We start from the raw sequence: 23,845 nt of genomic DNA on the forward strand, positions 1-23,845 counted from the left end.
AAATGTTTGGGATAAAAAGCCTCCAATACGTGCGTGAGGTAGAAATGAGAAACAGAATTAGGAGAGTGGCTGTTTATATGTGCAGGTTTGATTTCTTCTTTGGGTGTTTACTGAGTGAAAAACTTTTACGTTATAGTGATAATTTGGCAAGGGCTCTGCAGGCTCCAAATCTCTCGGCGAGTGATGGTCAAAAAATGGCATCAACGACAATGAGTGCTTTGTAAAGTCTCCGGGATGAGACAATCTTCACTCAGTTTTACGAGGAAGTTGATGAAAAAGCAAAACAGATGAACGTCGATGATCCTGTTCTTCCTAGAAAACGCAAAATTCCTCGTAAACTTGATGATGGGACAGCAGCGCATACTTTTTCATCGTGTGGTAATTAAGGCTTGCACAGGTCAAACGTTTGAAGAAGAATTCAATTTTGTCACGACCCTATATGATACAGATTTGAAGCCAAAGGATCTTCACTGCCAGCTTATAATGTTAAAGACTGTTTTGCCAAAAGACTTTACGCCAGATAATACCAAGTGTGGTTGAATTTTTCAGACATTCAAATGAAAAAAGTTTGTTTGCCGAGATCCTCAAAATTCTCAAACTAATTTTGGTACTTCCTGCAACTAACGCTACCAGTGAGCGCTCATTCAGCGCCTTGAAAAGATTGAAAACATCACTGAGATCAACAATGAGCCAAATACGAACAAACAATTTACTTTTATTGCATGTTCATAAAAATGAGACTGATGAACTGAATCTAGAAAAAATAGTTGAGGAGTTCGTAAGTGAAAGTGAACACAGACTGGCGATTTTTGGAAAGTTTACCGAGTACTAATTAAATACCTTATGACTCAGAAATGATTGATAACAAAATGATAAAGATATAAACAAACAAAAAAAGATTTTAAAAAAATCCTTAACACCCCCCTCCAAAAAAAAACCCAAACAAAACTTCAAATAAAAGTTGAGGGGTTTTCTGGGAAACTAATTAGATTCTATGTACATAATTAGATTTATGTACATTACGTACACCTCAATGCTTGCACATATTTATGCAGTTATCTTTTTACTAATGGTTTTGTCGATATCACTTTTTTGTCGTAAATTACTTTGGTGTGGCCCCAAAGTGAAATTGCTTCCTACGGGCCTGTATATAGTTTTATTCACCAATCAATAGAAATACATGTAATATTTAAATCATACTTCCGGAGCCTAACAGGAAATTTCATTTCTAAAAATAGTTTAGGAATTTTGGAATTGAAAATTTTCGATGACGTATTTCATGTACAATGCACATGACATCAATGTACATACCCTTTTTTTAATGGAAAAAAGAACTACATGTTACACATGCACGTACATGTATGTACGTTCATACATGAACAGGGTTTCCAACTATAACAAAAACAGCATTTTAAACATTGCAGCTGGCAGACTCTATACTTTCGTTTCTAGGCCAGCCTAAATATAGCAAATAAAAATTTTCACAACATTACGAAAATTTTCAATTATGATTCCAATGTTTTACAACTTTACTGCAAACTCCTCGGCATTGCATAGGTAAGTAAAAAAAATTGCTCTTTAATTGATTTTTCAACATTTTAGATTGCTGTCCGCTTCAATTTGTAATTAATGCGCACTACTGTGAAAACGCTTGTAGCTTTGATCCGGGGATTTTAAATTGTATCTATATATATACACGGGCACTGGAAGTTAATGTAAATATATAGTATGTGCATGTATAACATGCACATACTATATATTTACATTAACTTCCAGTGCCCGTGTATATATACATTGCACATATGTTTAAATTGTAAACAGTATTGAGTATCCAACCCTCCTTATTATTCCAGTGTCCATTGTGACAAAATACGATGTTCTTAATTGTATTGTAAATTATTTTTTTTTTAAATTGTGTATAATTGTTTTAAGTGTCATAATAATGTACATTTGTATGTTGTTTGTTATGCTCGAAAGGGCCCTGTTTTTGGAATAAATAAATCTATCTATCCACAGGAGTCGGCAATTTTATCAATAAAGTAGAAACATATGCCCACTTCCCATATATTTCTACTTTATTGATTCCTGTGATCTATTTATATATTTATATCTAATTAACATTACCGGAGCGGATCAAAGATCTGATTTTATATTGCAGTAGAGGCCTTTTACCATACCACCTCCTAATGAAAAGTGTTTCATTAGGTGTGGTATGGTACAGACACAGGCATTCGACGTTTTAAATATCTATAATAAAATATTGTCTTCCTGTAAACATAACATTATGTTTACAGGAAGACAATTTTTTATTATTATAGATATTTAAAACGTCGAGTGCCTGTGGGTGCAGACCCCGACTTTTCAGGTCTCCCATGCATGGAGCGCCAAATTAACATAAACACAAATAACTGAAGATATCTTCAATTATTTGAAGATATCATCGATTCATTTGATGCGCGCAACAATTTAATTGAAGATCTCTTCAAATAATTAATGATATCCAGGGGTGGATCCAGGAATTGTGGTTACGGGGGCGCCACTTTATGAGGCAGTGGGGCCAGGGCGAAGCCCTGGTGAGGGGCCGGGGGGGGGGGCTCCTGGATTTTACGGGGTTTGAAATATTTCTCCTATTAAGTCATTTGTACTATTTTCTATCATTTCATTAAGTTGAAATTAATAAAATGACCCAAATTTTAAGGGTTTTTTGGAAAAATTTAAGTTCTCCCAATAAAGTAATTCAAGAAATCAAAGGATTTTGTCATTTATTTCTCCGGGAGTGGAAGAAATTATATTGCTTCTTTTATCGTTTAGTACATTTTCCGATATCTTCAATTCTGAATTATTGCGCGCTTTAATTGAATTAATGATAGCATTAATTCTTCAGCTGAATTCGCGCTACAATTCAATCGAAGAGAGCACAGGTGCTTGGGTTCAGGACCCATCCCCCCACCCCACCCGGAATACCCTGCACGAGTTGATTTAATTATTTTTGTGTTGAAAATCCCTCTAAAGCATGTCAACATTGTCTTAAATACCTCAAAAGTATAAAAAAAAAAAAAAAAAAAAAAAAAAAAAAAACAAGCCCCCTTTAAAAATTACCCTCACTGGATATTATAAATGTTATAATATCCAGTGAGGGTAATTTTTAAAGATATCTTCAAATAATTGAAGATATCTTCAATCATTTGAGTTTATGTTAATTTGGCGCTCCATATACCCATTACGATCTTCAAGTCTCTCTTTGGTGTGTAGCGGTCAGCCGGGTTGAGGCCGGGTTCGATATGTCCACGATGCCTTGTACTTGTTCAACCCTATCCAAATATTCATTAAGATCATGTTCATATAATAACAGTTACTTTTACTTCTTATTCCAGAAAATTATTGACAGTTTACAATATGAGAGGTAACGACATGCATAATGGACTATTCCATAAATTGACACTATCGGCTGTCATCGTCTTCCTGGTAGTGGGTTGTCTGTGTTATAAATCTCACGACCAACCTTTCTGGAATTCTGCATTCGACCCGTTTGCGGTTGTTCAAAACGAACTAAGTTATGAGCTGATTTTTGTGACATTGGGCTTAATCGATGTGATTATCGGAGAAACGCTAGTCAGATTGTTCGTGTTCATCGAAGAACTAATCTACATAAGAAGCCGGTACGATGGCAGAATCTATTCCGTGATTCAGCAAAGTTTTAGTTCAAAGACGTATGTACCATTCCTGACATTGCCTATTCTGGTAGCCATGATGACGTACATGAATCTCACGGGGGCCGGAATGTCCGTGGTGGGGCGGATTATGCAAACTAAATGGAACTATGCCTTCCTTATTTCTATTTCATTAATATCTTATCTCCTCCGACTACATGTAAGTAAATAGGCAGTGGCGGATCTAGAGGGGTGGTTACAGGGGTTGCAACATTTTAAACCAAAAAACGTTATTTCTTGCCATTATGGGGTCTTCACACACACACACACCCTGAAAATTTTCTGGATCCGTCCCTGTGATGTTCGAAGCACCAGTTGCCCTCAATCAGTATTATTATATATATTACTTAATGCACTTCAACAAAGACTTTTCTAAAGAATCAAAATTTTTGCAATTGATATTATCATATAAATATTTTAATACGAATACTATATTGTACATCAAAAGTGACGTGGAATCAAGTGTATTTTTTTCTTTTTGTGACAGAGTCCAACACGTGCACATATGAGCAGAATTATTCAAGAACAAAAACTGAATGTTGGCCACGGTTTCGCCTGGTCTTTTTACTTTGGATATCTAAGACTTATAATTCCTGGTAAGTTTTTAATGACTATGTTTACATAAATTTTCAAGGGAAAATGATTCAAGCATGAGAACATTTATTATATTTTGCTTCGCAGGTTTGCAATCACGCATTGAATCATGGACGCAAACCAAGGATTTAACCAAGAAATATAAAATAATACCAAAATTGTACGTTCTCGTCCCCAAATCTTGCTACTGTCCACCATCATTAACCACCGCCGACCCCCAGTTGAGAGTGGCGGGGGTAACGCCCTCCTTTGTAGCCAATAGAGCGGGCAATCAACGCCGAGAATATAAAAACACCGTATATTGCTTTGAAGCTGACGGAACGGTAAGTCAAAATTTATCTATGATTGTGACGTATTTGAATAAAAACAATATTTTGGGAGGGGGGGGGGGGGGGTATATACTTATGGATACATTTTCTACATACATGTACATTTGACAGGAAAGAAAAAGTAAAGAATCCTCTGAAGTTTGAGATTTCCCTAGGCAGGAAAAATATAGCTGTGGATCTCTTATAATTTCTTTTTTCAGGATTACTATTGTTTAGTAGAATACGCCACGCCAATTTTGTCTCTTTATGAAATGAGTAATAGCGAGGAAGCCGGTTTATCATCCTACGAGAGACTCCAACAAATGGATACTTTTGTGTCAACTTTGCAGGAGATAATCAATTCTAATCCTAGCACCAAGAATCACTGCAGTCTCGTGGTCTTTGATGGTATGTATGTTCACATAAATATATTCCTGAGTGATCAATATCTATGAAGATTGATATTCATAACATAGTTTGTGTGTGTCTTGTAGATAAAAAGGCTGATGGACGGGAACAGTCAATAACAGCTTTGTTGAAAGAAAGGATTGAGCTTGATTTGAGTGAACAAGCAGTGACCCGAACTCTTTGAGACATTTACAAATTTTTTGCATCGTTGTCGCTTTCGTTCACAATATATTCCTACCCTTATTGTACATACTGTCATCCATTGGAATACTCAGATGTGATTAGATAATGCAAATAAATATTGTAATTTTCGTGCGATTCCAAGACAATATGTGCCGAATAACAATGTGTACCGTCATGACACTCAGCAAATTTTAACATTTCTATACAAGATATAGCAATATAAAAATCAACAAAACAGAACTGAAGATGTTTCTACATTAGTAGCAAGATGAATGTTAATAATTGCAGCATCCCACTGGTTGCAAAAACATGAATCACTTATTTTATTTCTGACTAACCCTAACAATTCTTTTAAAAACCAAAAAAATAATTGTCAACTTCCCTGATTTATTGTTGGTACTTTCTCTCTCCATCACATATATAGCAATTGACCACATCATCAAATATATAGCAATTGACCACATCATCAAATATACAGTAATTGACCACTTTATCAAATCATCATGGCTCCGTTAGTTACCAGAATGACTTTCAAACAATCAAATCATATTATATCTGTAGATCAACTGTTTGGTCAAGTTTATTCTCTCACTTTGAATGTTATGCCACTTGTGACAATGACAATATTTCGATCGCTACCCTATGGACTTGAACATCACTCTGGACCCCTGTCTGATCCACCATCACAGTCCCTGGTGCGTTTGGATGAGTCCTGCCATTCCACATGCTGTGTGTCACTAGTATTCCTATTCTCCAAGAATATCAATCATTTTTTATCACAGCTTCATCCCAAGGCCCATGGATATTGCTGTTAGGTGACAAAATAAATATATAAATCATGGATATTAAGAAGAAATAATACATCATTATAATGGATGACTTTTATTTGAATCTTGAATGAAAATATAAATATCAGCAATACATGCATATTCCTTTTTAAAAAGCTAATTGCCTAGCTGGGTAGCTCAGAAGGTTAATGTGTAGAACGTGCCTTTGAGTCTTGCAGGGGTTAATGTTATATGTTTTTTTCAGATTTATATATTTTTTCAGATTACTTTCTACTAAAACTACATTTTAAAAAAAATAAATAAGGTAAATTTGAAAGTTTTCAATTTCAAAATATTATTGTAGATATCAATCCATATCAGATTTCTCTGGTGTGTTATTCCACTAATGAGACACACTAGTACATTAAAACCTGTCTAATCCGACATGAGACACTAGTACAGTTAAACCTGTCTAATCCGACATGAGACACACTAGTACAGTTAAACCTGTCTAATCCGACATGAGACACTAGTACAGTTAAACCTGTCTAATCCGAAATGAGACACACTAGTACAGTTAAACCTGTCTAATCCGACATGAGACCCACTAGTACAATTAAACCTGTCTAATCCGACATGAGACACACTAGTACAGTTAAACCTGTCTAATCCAACATGAGACACTAGTACAGTTAAACCTGTCTAATCCAACATGAGACACTAGTACAGTTAAACCTGTCTAATCCAACATGAAACACACTAGTACACTTAAACCTGTCTAATCCAGCATGAGACACACTAGTGCAGTTAAACCTGTCTAATCCCGTGAGGATCCGGGTTAGAATAGGTCCTCAGTATCCCCTTGCTTGTCGTAAGAGGCAACTAAATGGGGCGGTCCTTCGGATGAGACCGCAAAAACCGAGGTCCCATGTCGCAGCAGGTGTGCCACGATAAAGATGCCTCCCTGCTCAATGGCCATAAGCGTCGACCATAGGCCTAAATTTTGCAGCCCTTCACAGGCAATGTCATGTCTCCATATGAGCGAAATATTCTCGAGAGGGATGTAAAACAATATTCGATCAATCAATTATAAACCTGTCTAATCCGACATGAAACACACTAGTATAGTTAAACCTGTCTAATCCGAAATGAGACACACTAGTACAGTTAAACCTGTCTAATCCGAAATGAGACACGCTAGTACAGTTAAACCTGTTTAATCTGACATAAAACACACTAGTACAGTTAAACCTGTCTAATCCGACATGAGACACACTAGTACAGTTAAACCTGTCTAATCCAACATGCTCTGGGAGATACATTTGTGGTTCAGATTAGACAGGAAGTTGGATTGATGTGTAAAGTACATGGAAAAAGTGTAATTAGTAATGAAAATATTACATATATACTGAGACATGAACAGGTATGTGGAAATATGTACATATAGAACTTTACTGAAACTTGCATACCAATTTGAAATTTTATTTCATGAGAAGAGAGAAAACCGCACACAGGTACTGAAAAGAAATCATACATTTCTTGGGGGATTTAATTTTTGGTAATACATTCGTATTTGCGGCAAAGGACATATCCATGAATTTGCATTGTCCTTGAACAAGAGAGAGTGACAGCACAAAGAACAATAAATCTTCAAAAGTTAAATCAACACTCCACAATCACACAAATTCTTTTCTTAAACCAAGAAAACTTGACCCCACAATAAGTATTTTCCAGTATTAGGAATATGTAAAAAGCATTACATGAAGTAGATTTTACGAGACATAAACTCACTTTTTGAGAGGCTGCAGACTTGTCAACCAGGCAGGGCAGACAAAGGTTATGAAGACATGACCCAGAAGGAACATGACTGCTGGTACCATGGAAATGGTAAACAAAGCTAACAGTGCCACAGATCCTAACACCATTGTCAACATGACATTCAGCGCTGGGAGGGCATCCTAAAACATTTATTAAAAATACTCAATAATCCAATTGAAAACATCAAGAAATCATAATAGATTGTGTACTTTAAATCACTAAAGATTATTCAGCTAGAAATTACCATTACATACAAAGTGCTGTAGTAAAATACAGCAAATTAATATCCAATCAAGTTTGGAAGCAATTTACCTTCAGTTTGTGCCTCAGCCTGGGCCAAAGACCAAAAATTTGTAGAGAAAATGTAACAGTCGCAAATGCATGCCAAGAGCTGTGGAGACGAGATGCAAGGCAGACGGAGGCAAACAGACCAGCATTCAGTGAAAACGCTTCAGATACACTACAAACAATATATATTGTTCAAATCAATGTACAAAAAACACACTTGTAATTTTGTTCAAAAGCAAAGGTAAGATTGGTCTGATAGTGCCAAAAGATTGGTCCAAATCTCTATCAGGCAGTTAAATGATTTCAAACTTCACGACAGTAAATATAAAATATATTAGTTACTGCAATAATGTTTTCAGAGAAATGCACTTATGTGAAATTCTAAGAGCTAAACGCCCTCTTATTCATACTAACACAGCTGCCTGTACACCGTAGTTATGAAATGCCAGGTTTGCAAGAAGCATCACAGTTGTCATGGCATAGATTGTGTCTGTTGAAATGGTCTCTGTCAAGGATACAAGCACCGGGGACAAACAGTAGCTGAATCCCATGAACATCACAAAAGTTTTCAAATCTTGTAAAACTACAAAGAAATGACATCACACAAAATGGTCAGTGATTAGAAACTGAATGATTCTATTAGCATCCTCTACACCAGCTTACTTACTTGTTCTATGAGCCCCATCTTCTGTAGGGTCTAGTTAAGTGTATTTATCTACTAGCTTACTTACCTGTTCTATGAGCCCCATCTTCTGTAGGGTCTGATTCAGTGTATCTATCTACTAGCTTACTTACCTGTTCTATGAGCCCCATCTTCTGTAGGGTCTGGTTCAGTGTATTTATCCACTAGCTTACCTACCTGTTATATGAGCCCCATCTTCTGTAGGGTCTGGTTCAGTGTATTTATCCACTAGTTTACTTACCTGTCCTATGAGCCCCATCCTCTGTAGGGTCTGATTCAGTGTATTTATCCACCAGTTTACTAACAGTGTAACCAATTCCAGAGGAGGCAACAGTAATAAACACTAGACTGTCTGGGGAAAGTCTCTTATCATCCATGTAGATAAAAGACACAATGAACAAACACATGCTGGAAAAAATGAAACCAAGCAATTACACAAAGTGTAGATTTACACATGAAATGTAAAATTAATGAAAAAAATCTTTCAAACTGTGAGGTCCCTTGTTCTCCTGAGTAATAGCAATTTCTGATAAAAAATCATTTTAAAAACCCTATTGTGGCCCCAACCTAGCCCTAATATAGTCGTGGTTTGTACAAACTGAATCCATATTATGCTACATGTATCCTCACGATGTCAGGGATCCTGAATCCACTCGCCTCCGTGGGACACGCGCGTGTCTGTGGGACATGAGTGAACTCAGGACCTCTGACATTGTGAGGATGCACTACATGAGGTCGTTTGCATTATTCATTTGAAAAATTCAACCCTTGTAGTGTCAAGATTTGGAAGAAAAAATTCTTTAGTCCTTCGTAAAATTTTAAACCCCTCTTGTGGCTCTGCCAAGACTCTGGGGTTTATAGTGTGAACAAACTTTAATGTGAAACTTATATAAGGATGCCTTTCACATCAATATAACAAATTGTACCCAAATGCTTTTGGTGAAAGCGATTGTAAAGTCATTTCCTATTTATACACTGTATACACATCTAACAATATAACTTACTATGACGGCCGTGTCTTTGCCATGGGGATCGCAGACTGAACAAATCTGAATATTTTCTAAATGAGGATGCTAACATATTGATTTGACAAATTGTACCCAAAGGCTTGTTGTTCTTTAAACAATGATACCTACACATCAAATTGACAAATAGTGGTTTTGTGAGAACATTTACAAAAAAATTTTCTCACTCATGCCTTATAATGTAAAATTTCAAATAACATAATGCCCCCCACTTTGAACCCAGGGGCCATGGCAGGAATCTTCATTATACATGTATATGCAAGCTTTCATTCAAAGTTTGGCTTTTATGGTTTAGTTGTCACTGAGAAGATTTTTCAATCAATAAATATATATAATTTCACTATTTTTAAATGATCTCCCCTTAAAAAGGGGATATGGCCCCTTATCTCAAAAAAACCTGAATCTTCTTTATCCAAGGATACTTTGTGTTTATTTTGGTTAAAATATGAAAAGTTAACTATAAACATATAAATGTCAATCAGAAAAGTTCACTTTATTTTCCCAATTTCCAAATCATCTCCTGTTCAAGTGGAACAGTCATTCAATTACCGTAAAGCAACTTAAATCTACTTTACATTAGGATACTTTTTGCCAAATTTGGTTGAATTAGTTCAAGTGGTTATGGCCAAGTGATTCTCAAGAAGTTGAACAAAATGTGTTTGTGAAACACTGATACCCCCGAATTAAACAATTTTGAATGGAACCAGGTCAAACGTCAATGTTAAGGTCACAAGGTCGAAGATTTTGGTGTCCATGGATTGTATTAATTGATTGTATCTTGTTTAACGTCTCTCGAGAGAATTTTTCACTCATATGAAGATGTCACCAAGACAGGTGAAGGGCTTCAAATTTAGGCCTTTGCTCGGCACTTACAACAAATGGGCAGTGAGGGTTCTTAAGTGTGCCAAACCCACTGTGACACGGGACATCCATTTTTAAGGTAATCTCTGAGGACCCATGACATTTACACCTGATGCCGAGCATTTGGCGATGAAACTGTCACTACGTTTTAACGACTTAGATCTGTCACGGCTGGGATTCGAACCCTGGCCTTCCGCATGTGGGGTGAATGCTCTAACCTCTAGACCACCGCTGCGGTGTCAATGGAAAGGTCTTACTACAAGAAATATGAATACCAAATATGAAAACTCTATCTCTTATAGTGTAAAAGATATGACCAAGGTTAAAGAACTTTGCCACAGACAGAGGGACAGACCAAAAACTATATGCCACCAAATCTTCAATTCTGGGAATTAAAAAGTTGATAACCACAGAAGACAAATATTGTTGCTATCAAACTTAAATATTTTTTGTGAAAGAGAGAGTTTATGAGAGAGATATTTTGATTTTGGATATCATTTGTTTTGAGCTATGAATAATCATCTAAATTGTGAATTCAATCTTTGTCTCTCTCGGATGCACAAAAATTCAGAACTTTATTACACTTACCTACTTATCTGCTGAGTTATTTCCCCAGATGCCTTTACAACAGACCAATATTCATAGTTTTTAATGTATACTGAAATTAAAAAAGAATGCACTAAATTTCTAGTAGGAGTACTGTACATATATATAACAAGGAGGTATGCTTCTTAAACACTTTTGCCCTCATTGACGTCCTACAATGACTAAATTTACCTTTTATCTTTGACCCTTAACTTTGTGAAATATCAGGTCTACCTCAATCTATCTGTGACATCACATAAAGGGTTGGTTCATACAAGTAACGTATCGGTTGTTGAAATACTGATTATACGATCTCTCCAACTAAACCATTCTTCTTTTAAAGAATCAATTATCATGACTCTTAATAAATGTTCACCTTAAAACAGGCCTCAGAAAGTAGCTTGTATTACAAATCTGATGTTCTACCGCTGATGCTGAAGGATTAACATACCAGCTTACCAGTAGTGGAACATAGATCGATCAGTAAACAAGCAGTTACATTGATATCTGTCTGTTTATATATATACGAATGAAAACAACAATATATAAGGTATTTACAAAACATTAACGATTGACTGAAATCGGGCTGACAAATCTTAAAATGAATCGAAATCGTCAACTACTGCGGTATCAATAGGACCCCGGAATATACATATAAAATTGCATACCGTACTTAATAAAGTATAATTATACTGATTTGATTACAATTTTATATGTATTCACACAATATTATCATTACCCACTGTCTCTGAAACTGGCACTGTCCTTAGATGTGTGAAGCAGTTGGGTTGTTTTATTGTATTATGTTATTAATTTAAATCTTGTCTGCAATCAGTATTTCATATATAATTATAGATGTGACACTGCAGTGCAGAAATGTGAACTCTGACAGTATCAGTACTTCTGAATGATTGTTGTTTATTTTCATTGTTATAGAGGGTGAAGCCCTCTCACGGCCCAAAGGGCTCTCCCTATAGGTAACACATATATACATGTTTAAAAGGAAAATATTGAAAACTAATGAAAAATTAAACCATACCTATGGAACTTGAAAATTGTGGTCCCAATAGCGCCGATTCGAATACTAGCGTGTGGACATGTATTTCTCCATTTTGAATCTTGTCTACCCTAGTTCACGTCGTTCTGAGATGTTACATAACATCCGTAAAAGCATGTAAATCTTAATCATGTATAATCAATCCTCGATTAACGCGATTTGTGCCATGTCTCCTATGTTTGTGTATTTGCTAAACACCACGCTAAAAATGACATCACATTGCACTGTTTACATCAGTTGCATAGAGTTTCCCACATTCAATGAATAGGCGGATCAAAAATGTCTAAAGTTAGAATACTTTGATTGGGCTCTGTCCTCACATGTTAATTAAGTGCAAATATTTCGGGATACTATGTCCTGTTATGGATCTAGATACTAATGCTAACATTGTTTGCTTCGCCCTCAAACACGGTCACGCCGTAAGACATATTAGGCCTAGTCAATTGCTTGTTAACCTGAACATGCCCCCCAGAGGACTCTGGATTGGTGAATAAACAATAAACATATAAACAACTGATAAATACGCAAACGTTAATTTATAGAGGGCGAAGCCCTCTCACGGCCCGAAGGGCCGTGAGAGCGGAGCTCTCCCTATAGGTAACACGTATATACATGTTTAAAAGGGAAATATAGGAAAATAATGAAAAATTAAACCATACCTATGGAACTTGAAAAGTTTGGTACCAATGGCGTCGATTCGAATATTAGCGCGAGGACATGTATTCCTCCATTTTGAATCTCGTCTACCCTAGTTCACGTCGTTCTGAGATGTTACATAAAACCCGTAAAAGCATGTAAATCTTATTTTCGTAATCATATATAATCACTCCACCATTAACGCCATGTTTGTTGTTGTGGTTCAAACGCTATGTTTGTAAATTTGCTAAATAACAACGCTGAATATGACGTCACAATGTACTGTTGACATCAATTGCGTTATATTTCCCGCGTTCAATATATGGGCGGATCAAATGTCCAGGATGCTTTGATACAGCTCCGTCCGCGTGCTAACTTCGAGTTGTTTTTGTCCTGTTTTGGATATAGATACTAATGCCAAAACTTTTTTGCTTCGCCCTCAAACACGGTCACGCCGTAAAACATATTAAATACATTCAGCTTCAATTTCAAAGATCTAAAATTGTAAAGAGTGTATGATAAAGTACAATTCTTTTTCATTTCATCCAGAAATGAATCATCCACGTAGTTGTCGGGGACATTTTGGTGTTCATACAAAATTTTTCGCCACTTGACTTTCTTGGGCGCCGCCATCTTTTCAATCATATGTTAAATCACGTGATACATTGAAAATATTGTATCGAGGAAATGACGTCACAGTAATTGTTGACAACAAAATGGTGTCCTCCATATTCCTTAAAAAACAATGAGAGAAAGAGATTATAGGAAATAATCTGATTATTTCTTTTTATATTGTTTTAATTAGTCAATACCGTGCATTGATACAACATCGAAATGCCTCCCAAAAAGAAGAAGAGTGGAAAGAAGGGGAAGAAAAGTGCCAAGAAGTCTGGCCGAGGATCACCTTCCAAAAGTATCGAAACTAGTATGAATGAACTATCAAAAGAATACTTCATAATACAAATTCGAGACTTAGAAAACAGATTACAGAGGTAAATGAACAATGTGATTGGAAGCATAAAACTAGCACTGCTCGAAATGTCACGACGTTTACTGTGCATGGTGACATTTCAATAGGCTTAGTTTAGGCCAGTGCACAAATTTTATTATCAATGGGCTTCAAACATATGTGTCTTCAATGTGATATATGTACCTAATACTTCCCGTGAATGTTGGACATGCATGAGAACAGTATTTGGTATATATCACAAAATTGTAAGGATATTACTAAATAATATGGTAATATGAATAATACTATAAGACTAATAATTATATTAAAATAGGCACAGTTTATATCTGCATTTATTGTTGCACATCCCTTAAACAATATGCAAGCCATGTACCTCTGGTATATGATGAAACGGCTTATGATGTATACCAAAGATTTTTTTTGGAAATGCCAAAAACCATTTTATTCAATTTTTATGTGTATATATATTTAGCAGAATTCATATGAACTATTAGTGCTTTAACTCTAAAGTAAGATCGATGATTTTTGATTGTGCTAAAATATGAAGTTCTTTCAATTTTTCATACATGATAAAAATGGCTATGCTTATAAGCAATTTGCCATTTAGAGCATCGAATCTTAATTAAATTGTAATAGAATTTGAACATATGCTAAAACAAGTACACATACAATATATATCATACCTTATAGAAGATCTCATCAGCTTGAAAAGATGTTTGCCTGTCAAGTCCAATGACCCAACATCTTTGGTGTTCTTGCACTAGTTTCATGTTTAAACCTGACCTTAACCCTTTTATATTATTCTAGGTACCAGAAAAGATGTGATGAGTTGGAAGTGAACAGAGGAAATAACAATGACAAGTTTGAACAACTTGAAAAACAGAAGAATGACATCGTGGATTACCTCAAGAAAGAAATTAACAAGAAAAGTAAGTTCAAACTGATAAAAAAAACTTATTGGAAAAAGTAATCAATACCAAGTAAGCAATAAAATCAAGATACAAATTTGATGAGACCATGTACTTTTACCCACACCAGATAGACTTTTAAAATCAGATCAGGCTTAAAGAAGAAAAAAAAGTATTGATTTTCCCCCCAACAATGCATAGAGCTGTCTGTCTTTCTTATAAAAGCTTAATCGAATGCATTGTCTTTGTGTGATTTGATTAAATTTTCCCTGTGCAACAATTTAAGTGTTGGATCAATGAATCTATCTTGTATATCAGATGATGACATTGAGGATTTGAATGAGCAGCTGATTGGAATACAACAGACAAGGGAGCTGGAAAAAGAACAGGCCCATGCCACAATTAAACAGATCAAAACGGAGCTCCAGGAGACCAAAGATCAGCTTACATCTGACAATATGATCTTAGGTAACCTACTCAGAATTAGTGGATGAACATTGTTATTCATCCTTTATTATTATTATCATAGAAGTAAAATTTTGAGCAAAAGCAGTCTAGATTACAAATATACAACTGACTAATTGTGCTACAGTTATACGCTGTGCATGTTTACCTGTCTATGCTATGACAGAGTATTTATGAAGAAATCTGTGAAAGTAATGAAAAAATTTTGATAAAAGAAAGATTAGGCAAACAGATCAAATAACTTTTCTATATATGTGCAGTGTAATATGTTAAAACACTTTTTAAGGTGGTAAATTGGCATCTCTGGAGGAGTTCAAAGTTCACAGAGAAGAACTGATGGCAAAGTTTGCTAACATGGAAGAAGAGCTCAAACAGAAGGATGAAGACCACAAATCTGCCATTTATGATCTTGAAAAGAAAGCTGTCCTAGATAAATCAAGGTAAGGTAACATTTGAATTTTCTGAGTTCTTTAAAAAACGGAACTGTATGAAATAAATAATACAGTAAAAGAGGAAGACCATGAAGTCGTTTGTTATTGTATCAATCAGACAAAGGAAACTCTAAATGTTAATTAGAACCATGAATTGTTATCTGCAGTAAATGCCACTTATAAAGTACAAGTACTTATAAGTGCAAACAGAAATATTAAAAGCAGAAATTTCATCTTGAATTACTTTAGTTTCATCACATTTTCATAGGGATCACATTTCATGGTTGTGTAGAAATAGTATCTGTTTATTGAAAAAATAAGGAAATAGATATTCAATGAATTAATTATTAACTTAAATATCAATGTGCATAAAGTCTGTAATTTATCTTAAAGGTTAAAGTCAGAAATGGTGCAGAGAGTGAACCAAGTGGCAGCAGAATTTAGAAGAGTATCAAATAAACAAATGGCAGAGACCACAAAAAACACCATCAGGGAAAATGTCTCCATCACTGCTCAGCTAGCGAAAATGTCGGACAAAACCATGGAACTGATTCAGGAAAATGATGAAATGAAAAAGAAAGAGAAACAACAAAAACAGCATATAGAAATGTTAGAGGATAATGAAAAAACGCTAGCCAAGAAAAATCACAGTCATCAAAAGGTATTGCTGTTTTCTGTGGAGTCGTTTATTTTACGATTTGTCAAGGTTATACACAATCTCAATAAAATGTTATTTCATGGATATGGTATATATACATTGAGGCATAGTACAGATTAGGTACCTTGGGGTACTTACAAAATATCACCAAGATTGACAGCCTCAAGCCATGACTACTTAAAGTTTCTGATAATAAAATGAAATATTTATATGCAAATTCAGAACACTGTACTGGTATTAGTTTATCAAAATGTGTAGTGATCTTTTTAAATATTGAATTTCCTACCAGAAACTTTTGCAAAGAAATTTTTTAAAAAGGTACTATGATGCCCAGACCTGTAAATAATGAATTACAAATTTTTTCAAAAAGAATCTATGGATTGACATTGGATAAATGTATATAAACTCATACTGTGTAAAACATAAATTCTGCAGTTGATCAAGATGCTGACAGATAAATGTAGAAACCAGGAGGCTCTTATTGCTGAGTTTGACTCCCGGGAGCAGGAATACCAGGAGCTGGATGCGGAAATTGATTTTCTCAAACAGCAAGTAGAATCACAAAGGTAGGCAAACCCTTTCTGCAAGAAATTTTTCTGTTTAAATTCCAGATTGATTTGACAAATTATGAAAGTAATGATTCATAATGCTATGAACTTTTGAATTCAGAGAGGAAATCCAGAATCTTGCAAAAGAAAATGAACAGTTAGAGGATAGTTTGAAAGATGCTAACACAAACTACATCACCGAGAAAAAGAACAAAGGGAAAGTTGATAGAATTTTATATGATGCAGGAGAAGCTATCAAATTAATGCTTAAGGTATATATGTTTAACATTCTAAAAGCAAGTCTTTGCATCCAAAGATCAGAGAGTTATTTGAAGAAATACCAGTATCATACATAAGCTTTTGTTAAATTCGGTAAATATATGAAATTGAAATTACCCAAAAATAAAGCTGGGACATTAATCAGTAAAAAACAAAATGTCTATAATTTATTGTTTTTAGAAGTCAGATGAAACTGAGTCAGAAGATGGCTACAATGATATTGAGAAGAAAGACAACATGTTGGAAAATTTACTCATCTTACTAAACAGTGCTGCTGCCATTGGCATTGGTCCTCAACCAGAGGACTTTGGAAGATATGAAATGCCACAGAAGAGTGCCAGTGAAATGCCTGGATCAAGACAAGGGATCAAGAGGGGGTGAGTGTGGGGTGGGTGGGTCGTCATATCTCTTCTTTTTTGAGGTATTCTTTATAAAATTCCACCTATTTTATCAATTAAAGTGTACATGTATAAGTATTTTGATTAAATAGTATGAACACTTTTAGATTGTGCATCAGTTTTAGAAATGAAAACAAACAGTTAAGAGGGTTTTTTTTCTTGGGAGAGGGTGCTGATTTTGGTCCATTTTGGCAAGAGGTTGCAAATCATCAAAATGATCATCACTGTTTATGCCCTTTTATATGTAGATACATGGAGTAGAAAAAGTATTGACATACATGTACCTTTACCTCAAATTTGTCAAATTTACACTCATTAAAAAATTGGTTTACAGCATCAATGCAAAATAACTGTATCTACAATGTATATGTATTTACATTTATTTTTTTTTTATGTGAATTATCGTTGAATTATACTGGATCTTCAATGTATATGTACTAGTATTTACATTTAATTCTTTTTTAATGTTAATTATTGTTAAATTGCAGTTAATATTGTTTTTAACTGCATCCTATATGATGATGAATTAAATGGAATTGTTATAATGTAGAGTTATCCCCCTTATTTGCAGAATGCTTCCAATGTCTCCTGTGGCTAAGAGTGGAGGCACACATCCCCATTATCAACTTGGGGATCTTGGTTTGATTCCTCGACCAAAGAACCACATTCCAACCAGTGTAGACAAAATGAGGGTCCTGTCTGCCACCACTAGGCTGGGTGGCCTTCGTAAAGTACTGACCAAGTCTGTAGCTGTTCAAACTGTTAGTGCCCCCAAGGTAGGTCATATTCTTGATTATTAATTTTTACTACAAATGCTTAGTCTTGATACTAGTGCATGTTATCCAATGGTATTAGAACTTGCCTCGATTCCTTGAATGTCTAAAGTACAAATATACAACACTGTTTTGCTCATCCTTCCATGTGCTCTATTCACAGTTTACTATTCAGGTCTATCAGTTATGTTTATGCCATGCCCCCCCCCCCCCCCCCCTTCCATGGGCCACATTGCTCACCTGAGTCACCATGGCCCATATCTAAAGATTTTCCCTATATATTCACATGTAAGACTTTGGTCCCTATTGTGGCCCAAACCTCAGGGGCCATGATTTACAAACTTTAATCTGCATTATGTCAGGAAGCTCTCATGTAAACTTCTTTGGCCCAATGGTTCTTAAAAAGAGGATTTTTAAAGATTTTCTCAATATATTAGTATGTAAAACTTTGATCCCTTATTGTGGCATCACCCTATCCCTAGGGGCCTTGATTTTAACAAACTTGAATCTGCACTATGTCAGGAAGCTTTCATGTAAATGTAAACTTTTCTGGCCCAGTGATTCTTCAGAAGATTATTAATGATTTTCCCTATATATTTGTATATAAAACTTTGATCCCCTATTGTGGCCGCATCCTACCCCTGGGGGCCATGATTTTAACAAACTTGAATTTGCACAATGTCAGGATGCTTTCATGTAAATTTCTACTTTCCTGGTCCAGTGGTTCTTGAGAACAAGATTTTTAAATGACCCCACCCTATTTTTGCATTTATCTCCCCTTTAAAGGGGGCATGGCCCGTCATTTAAACAAACTTGAAAGCCTTTCACCTAAGGATGCTTTGTGCCAAGTTTGGTTGAAATTAAACCAGTGGTTCTGGAGAAGATGAAAATGTGAAAAGTTTACATCGCTGACAGACAATGACAAATTTTTATCAGCAAAGCTCTCTTGAGCATTTGGCTCAGGTGAGCTAATAAAAAGAGTAGAGGTTCAGTATTGTGTATTGTAATTCAAATAATCAAATACATGTATTCTATTTTACAGGCATTATTTTACGCTGATCAGCTTCTCAATAAAGCTCCTGTTGGTACTCAGGAGGCAGTCATTGCCATGACAACAGATCGAATTAGGTCACCAGGAGTACCCCTGGGTCCCATACAAACTTCTAAACAAGTGACCAGTAAAGTTTTTTAATGTGAAACTATAATCACTGCATGTTAGTCACATGTGGCAGGGATTCACATGGATGTTGTAAAATTTTCTCAAAGACACAAAACAGTTGGTGTCTAGTGCATGCTTAAAATCCAATGAATTTCATTGATATTTTCAGATTATGAAGTTCATGATTTAATATATTCAACATGCTTTTTGTCTGTGATATTTGATTGTGTATTCCACACAATGATGAATTGTTCAGGATGCTTAAGGTTTGATAACAGCTCAAGATTATTTGTTTTTCCCCAATATATGTAAATCAAGTAAGTATTCATTGTTTTAAAATGGAGAAGATTCCCTCTGTTACATAATAACAACTGCAACAGAGAATTAGTGATTTTTATATTGTATCAAAATGCAATTGACATATTCTATCATGAAAAGACTTGTTGTTACAAATGTCAAATATGTCCAAGTTGTAAATATGTACAGTTATATTTCACTCAATAAAGCATTTAATGTAATAATAATTTCTTACAGTAGATTTTGTTTTTGTTTACATTCACTAATCATGGCATGAACTACTGATATGTTTATCACTATGTCAGAGCACAGGCACATAAAAAAATTGTTAAACACTGTATGCAGCTTTGATTTTGGTCATGGTTATTTTCTTGTTCTGTGAACAACATTCAATCTCAGTTTCATTCACTGATATCTCAGGAAAGTGTCCACATATAGGTTTAGTCAATGCAGTACAGTGTGGGTATTATGCACTGTGTTGTTCTACTCACTAGGACCGTGCCGGTGTATATATTGACGATATACCCCTACAGAATACATATTGCAGGAGACATTGTAAAGACATATCTAACCTTTGCTGTGGTCCTACTTTGAAAACAGCAAAATAAAATTGCAGTGTAAATAAAACTAGTAATATGTACTAATTTGATGGTAGAATAGATCAACAACTAGGAAAGAGAATGGAGATCATCATTTTCAAAAATTACTCTTCACATCATATTTATTTTGACAATAAATGTAAAATAAGTGTACCAACCCGCTTTTTTTCCCACCATGCCAAGTTAAATTTGATGTCTGTCAGACAATATTTTCTTATGTCCAGAGTAGTTTGACCCCTTACCTTTGACATATGACCTCAGAATCAATAGGGGATCATCTAACCCTTAGGTAGAGCCAGTATACCAAGTCTAATGTCTGTCAAGCTAAGGGTTCTGAAGATATTGAACAGACAATATCTTCCTTGAACTTGTGACCTCAAATCAGTAGAAGTCACCTACTCACTGTGACAGGTAGAATGAAATCCAGGGGACCGACCTAAATTGTTCATTATATCCAAAGTTCAATATAACCAATGCTGAACTACACAAATATTGCTGCTGAGGGACTTATTTTAACTTCAATATAACAGATAGTTCAATACAAGAGGTACTGTGAGCAATGCTCACAAAGAATACCCCCCGCTTACCCCAATCTCCCAAAGGGTGTTGGTAATAGGTAAAACTTCAGTATTATGATCCAAAAGGTATCTAGGAACACAGCATCTCCATGCGATGAAAAAAGCCGTTAAAGAATTTAAATGGAAACCATATTGCTACTTCGATGTCCAGTGCACGTGACCTTTGACCTTTTGACCACAAAATCGATAGGGAACATCTTCATCCCATGGGTAGTCCATATGTATGATATGGTGACTGTAGGTGGAAAGGATAATGCTTTAGAGCCCGGAAACCATATTGCTACTTCGATGTCCAGTGTGCTTGACCTTTGACCTTTTGACCCCAAAATCGATAGGGAATATCTTCATCCCATGGGTAGTCCATATGTATGATATGGTGACTGTAGGTGGAAAGGATAACGCTTTAAAGCCCGGAATCCATATTGCTACTTAGATGTCCAGTGCCCTTGACCTTTGACCTTTTGACCCCAAAATCAATAGGGAACATCTTCATCCCATGGGTAGTCCATATATATGATATGGTGACGGTAGGTGGAAAGGATAATGCTTTAGAGCCCGGAAACCATTGCGTCTACAGACGGACGGACGGACAGACAGACAACCCGATTCCAGTATACCCCCCCCCCCCCCCATAACTTGTTGCAGGGGGTATAACCAGTGTACCAAGTTTGATGTCAGTCAAGCAAAGGAGTCTCAAGATATTGAGCAGACAATATCTTGCAATATCCAGTTACACCCTTGACCTTTTGACCTCAAAATCAATAGGGAATTAACACCTACTTCTTAGTGTGAATCAGTGTAATCAGCATGTTTGTCGAGCAAAGGCTTCTCAAGATGTTGATCAGATATTATCTTCTTATGTCCAAAGTAGATTGACCCTTGACCTTGTGATCTCGAAATCAAAACAGGTCATTCACTCTTAAGGGGGTGGGGGATCAGAATAGCAAGGTTGATGTCAGCTATCAAGCAAAGGGTTCTAAGATATTGAGTGGACAACACTAAGCAACCAACAAACTGAATGACTGACAGGTGCAAACCAATATGCCCCACTTTTAAGTGGGGCATAAAAATATTACCTGTAACTGTTTGTCATGGTTACAACTTTTAGGTTTAAACCTGCATTTTTACAGGAAAGGTCCCTCAAACTCTCACCTGTAGGAGGGAGCCAAATGGAGCTTGTCTGCTGCACCTCCTTTGCTGTGATACTCGACCAGCTGGGCTATCAAAACCAATTCGATATTTGTTCCCCATGCTCAAGGCTATGACAGGCTAAACAGAGTAGGCCCATGGGCCACATCACCTCACCTATTGCAAATTTCTCATGTAAAACATTAAATCCTAATACGCAACTTCCGAGTTGCCCAATAGTTCTTTCCCTTTGTGGAACTCTTACGCACAGTGAGACACAAAGCATACTATTGTCCACATGCGGTGGGTACAAATGCTTATCGCTGCCTTCAAATATTGCATAAAGGCCGTATATCGGATATCATGCAACCACCCAAACTGCAGGGACACACAATATTAGTAAGTTTATTAATATTTGATAATAAAATAGCTCAAACAAAAATCAATAATCACAATTTTTCTTTGATTAGAATATCACTCATGCAGAGGAGGAAATAAAAAATAATTTCATATTCAATTTAATGGCCTAATTCAAACATTGTTCTTGATATGGTCAGTTAAATGTATACCAACGGCTGATATAAACAAAATTTACACTTTCATTACTTTTATCCGTATTTACATAGTTAGCCTATAGTATATATGTATTCATCTTGTACCCACCCAAGCGTTCAACAGAACACTGAACGTACCTCCATCACAGAAGAGCTGATATCTCGGAAGTTGCGTATTATGCCCTCTCATCTTCAACCCAAGGTCAGTCTTGCTATATATAGATTTTATATCAAACTTTGAACTCCTTTTGTGACCTCATCTTAGCTTCAGGAGTCATGGTACGATTAAAATTGAACCTGACTTGCATAGGGATGGCTATATACATACAAATTTGACATTTGTAACCTTGTTCTTGAGAACATCTTCCCAAAATATTCCTATGTAAAACTTTAAACCCTGCATTTGGCCTTGCCCTAATCCCAAGGATTATGGAATTAACTACCTTGATGAAAAATAAATGATGAAGCCTGCATATTTTAAATATAACATAAATGTGTCCTAGCTTGTGGCTCTTATGGAAGAATTTTATATATACCACTATTGGTCTGATTAAAATCAGATCCTTTGATCTGCTCATGTAGATTGCTACACAGTGATCTACCGTATATGAGCAGATCAAAGGATCTGATTTCAATCGGATTGATATATCTATATAAAAAAAAAAAGAACACTAATTAATCAATATTCATATGACTTTACCCAAAATCAGGAGTCATGGTATAAAGAAATTTGAATCTACATTTATTTAAGGAATAAATTTCCTTTTTGAAAATACGTGAGAATATAAACTGCTATGCTTCATGCTGGCGTACTAATGAAGCATATTATACACACATTGTTTACAAATGCTACACAATTTGTAACAATATCAATGGTAAAAACAATGGAAATGGAAATATTTACATAATGATGATGTGCAAATAAATTTGATTATATTCCTTATGGTGTTTTGAAAAGATTGTTTTTAAAAAGTCTTTATTTACAACTATGTATAACTTTGAACCTCTCTTGTGGCACCTTGCATCCTCGCCTCAAAACTCACTGGTTTAAACAAACTTGAATATTCCTAATATAATGAAACTTTCAGTTTTGGATTTTCTGGTTCAGTGGTTCACAAGATTTTTAATTATCCTACCCTATTTGCACTCCCCTGTTGGAAGAAGGAATGACCATTTAC

General features: G+C 35.5%; 3 protein-coding genes across 3 annotated transcripts; 2 read left to right on the forward strand and 1 right to left on the reverse strand.

Annotated features, from left to right (window-relative positions):
• Window positions 1-1,307: 1,307 nt before the first annotated feature.
• Window positions 1,308-5,331, forward strand: LOC125679350 (stimulator of interferon genes protein-like). Its single transcript, XM_048918506.2, has 6 exons — window positions 1,308-1,557; window positions 3,375-3,870; window positions 4,198-4,306; window positions 4,392-4,627; window positions 4,834-5,020; window positions 5,107-5,331. The coding sequence occupies exons 1-6, from the start codon at window positions 1,508-1,510 to the stop codon at window positions 5,202-5,204; spliced, it is 1,176 nt and encodes a 391-aa protein (XP_048774463.2). The 5' UTR covers window positions 1,308-1,507; the 3' UTR covers window positions 5,205-5,331.
• Window positions 5,332-5,570: 239 nt separating this feature from the next.
• Window positions 5,571-13,652, reverse strand: LOC125679351 (phosphatidylinositol N-acetylglucosaminyltransferase subunit C-like). The gene is given in 8 exon segments (XM_048918507.2): window positions 5,571-6,011; window positions 7,762-7,928; window positions 8,101-8,248; window positions 8,491-8,659; window positions 9,000-9,166; window positions 11,233-11,302; window positions 13,450-13,561; window positions 13,563-13,652. Coding segments are annotated over 8 exon segments (969 nt in total). The 3' UTR covers window positions 5,571-5,965.
• On the forward strand, window positions 13,606-20,040 carry LOC125679349 (cilia- and flagella-associated protein 157-like). The gene is made up of 10 exons (XM_048918504.2): window positions 13,606-13,914; window positions 14,700-14,821; window positions 15,119-15,268; window positions 15,552-15,705; window positions 16,090-16,357; window positions 16,790-16,920; window positions 17,024-17,174; window positions 17,362-17,558; window positions 18,151-18,355; window positions 19,395-20,040. Exons 1-10 carry the CDS (start codon window positions 13,757-13,759, stop codon window positions 19,542-19,544), a joined length of 1,686 nt encoding a protein of 561 aa, XP_048774461.2. The 5' UTR covers window positions 13,606-13,756; the 3' UTR covers window positions 19,545-20,040.
• The last annotated feature ends 3,805 nt before the right edge of the window (window positions 20,041-23,845 follow it).

Source organism: Ostrea edulis, chromosome 2 (genome assembly GCF_947568905.1).
Source record: "Ostrea edulis chromosome 2, xbOstEdul1.1, whole genome shotgun sequence".
In the NCBI taxonomy this organism is placed as follows: Eukaryota; Metazoa; Mollusca; class Bivalvia; order Ostreida; family Ostreidae; genus Ostrea; species Ostrea edulis.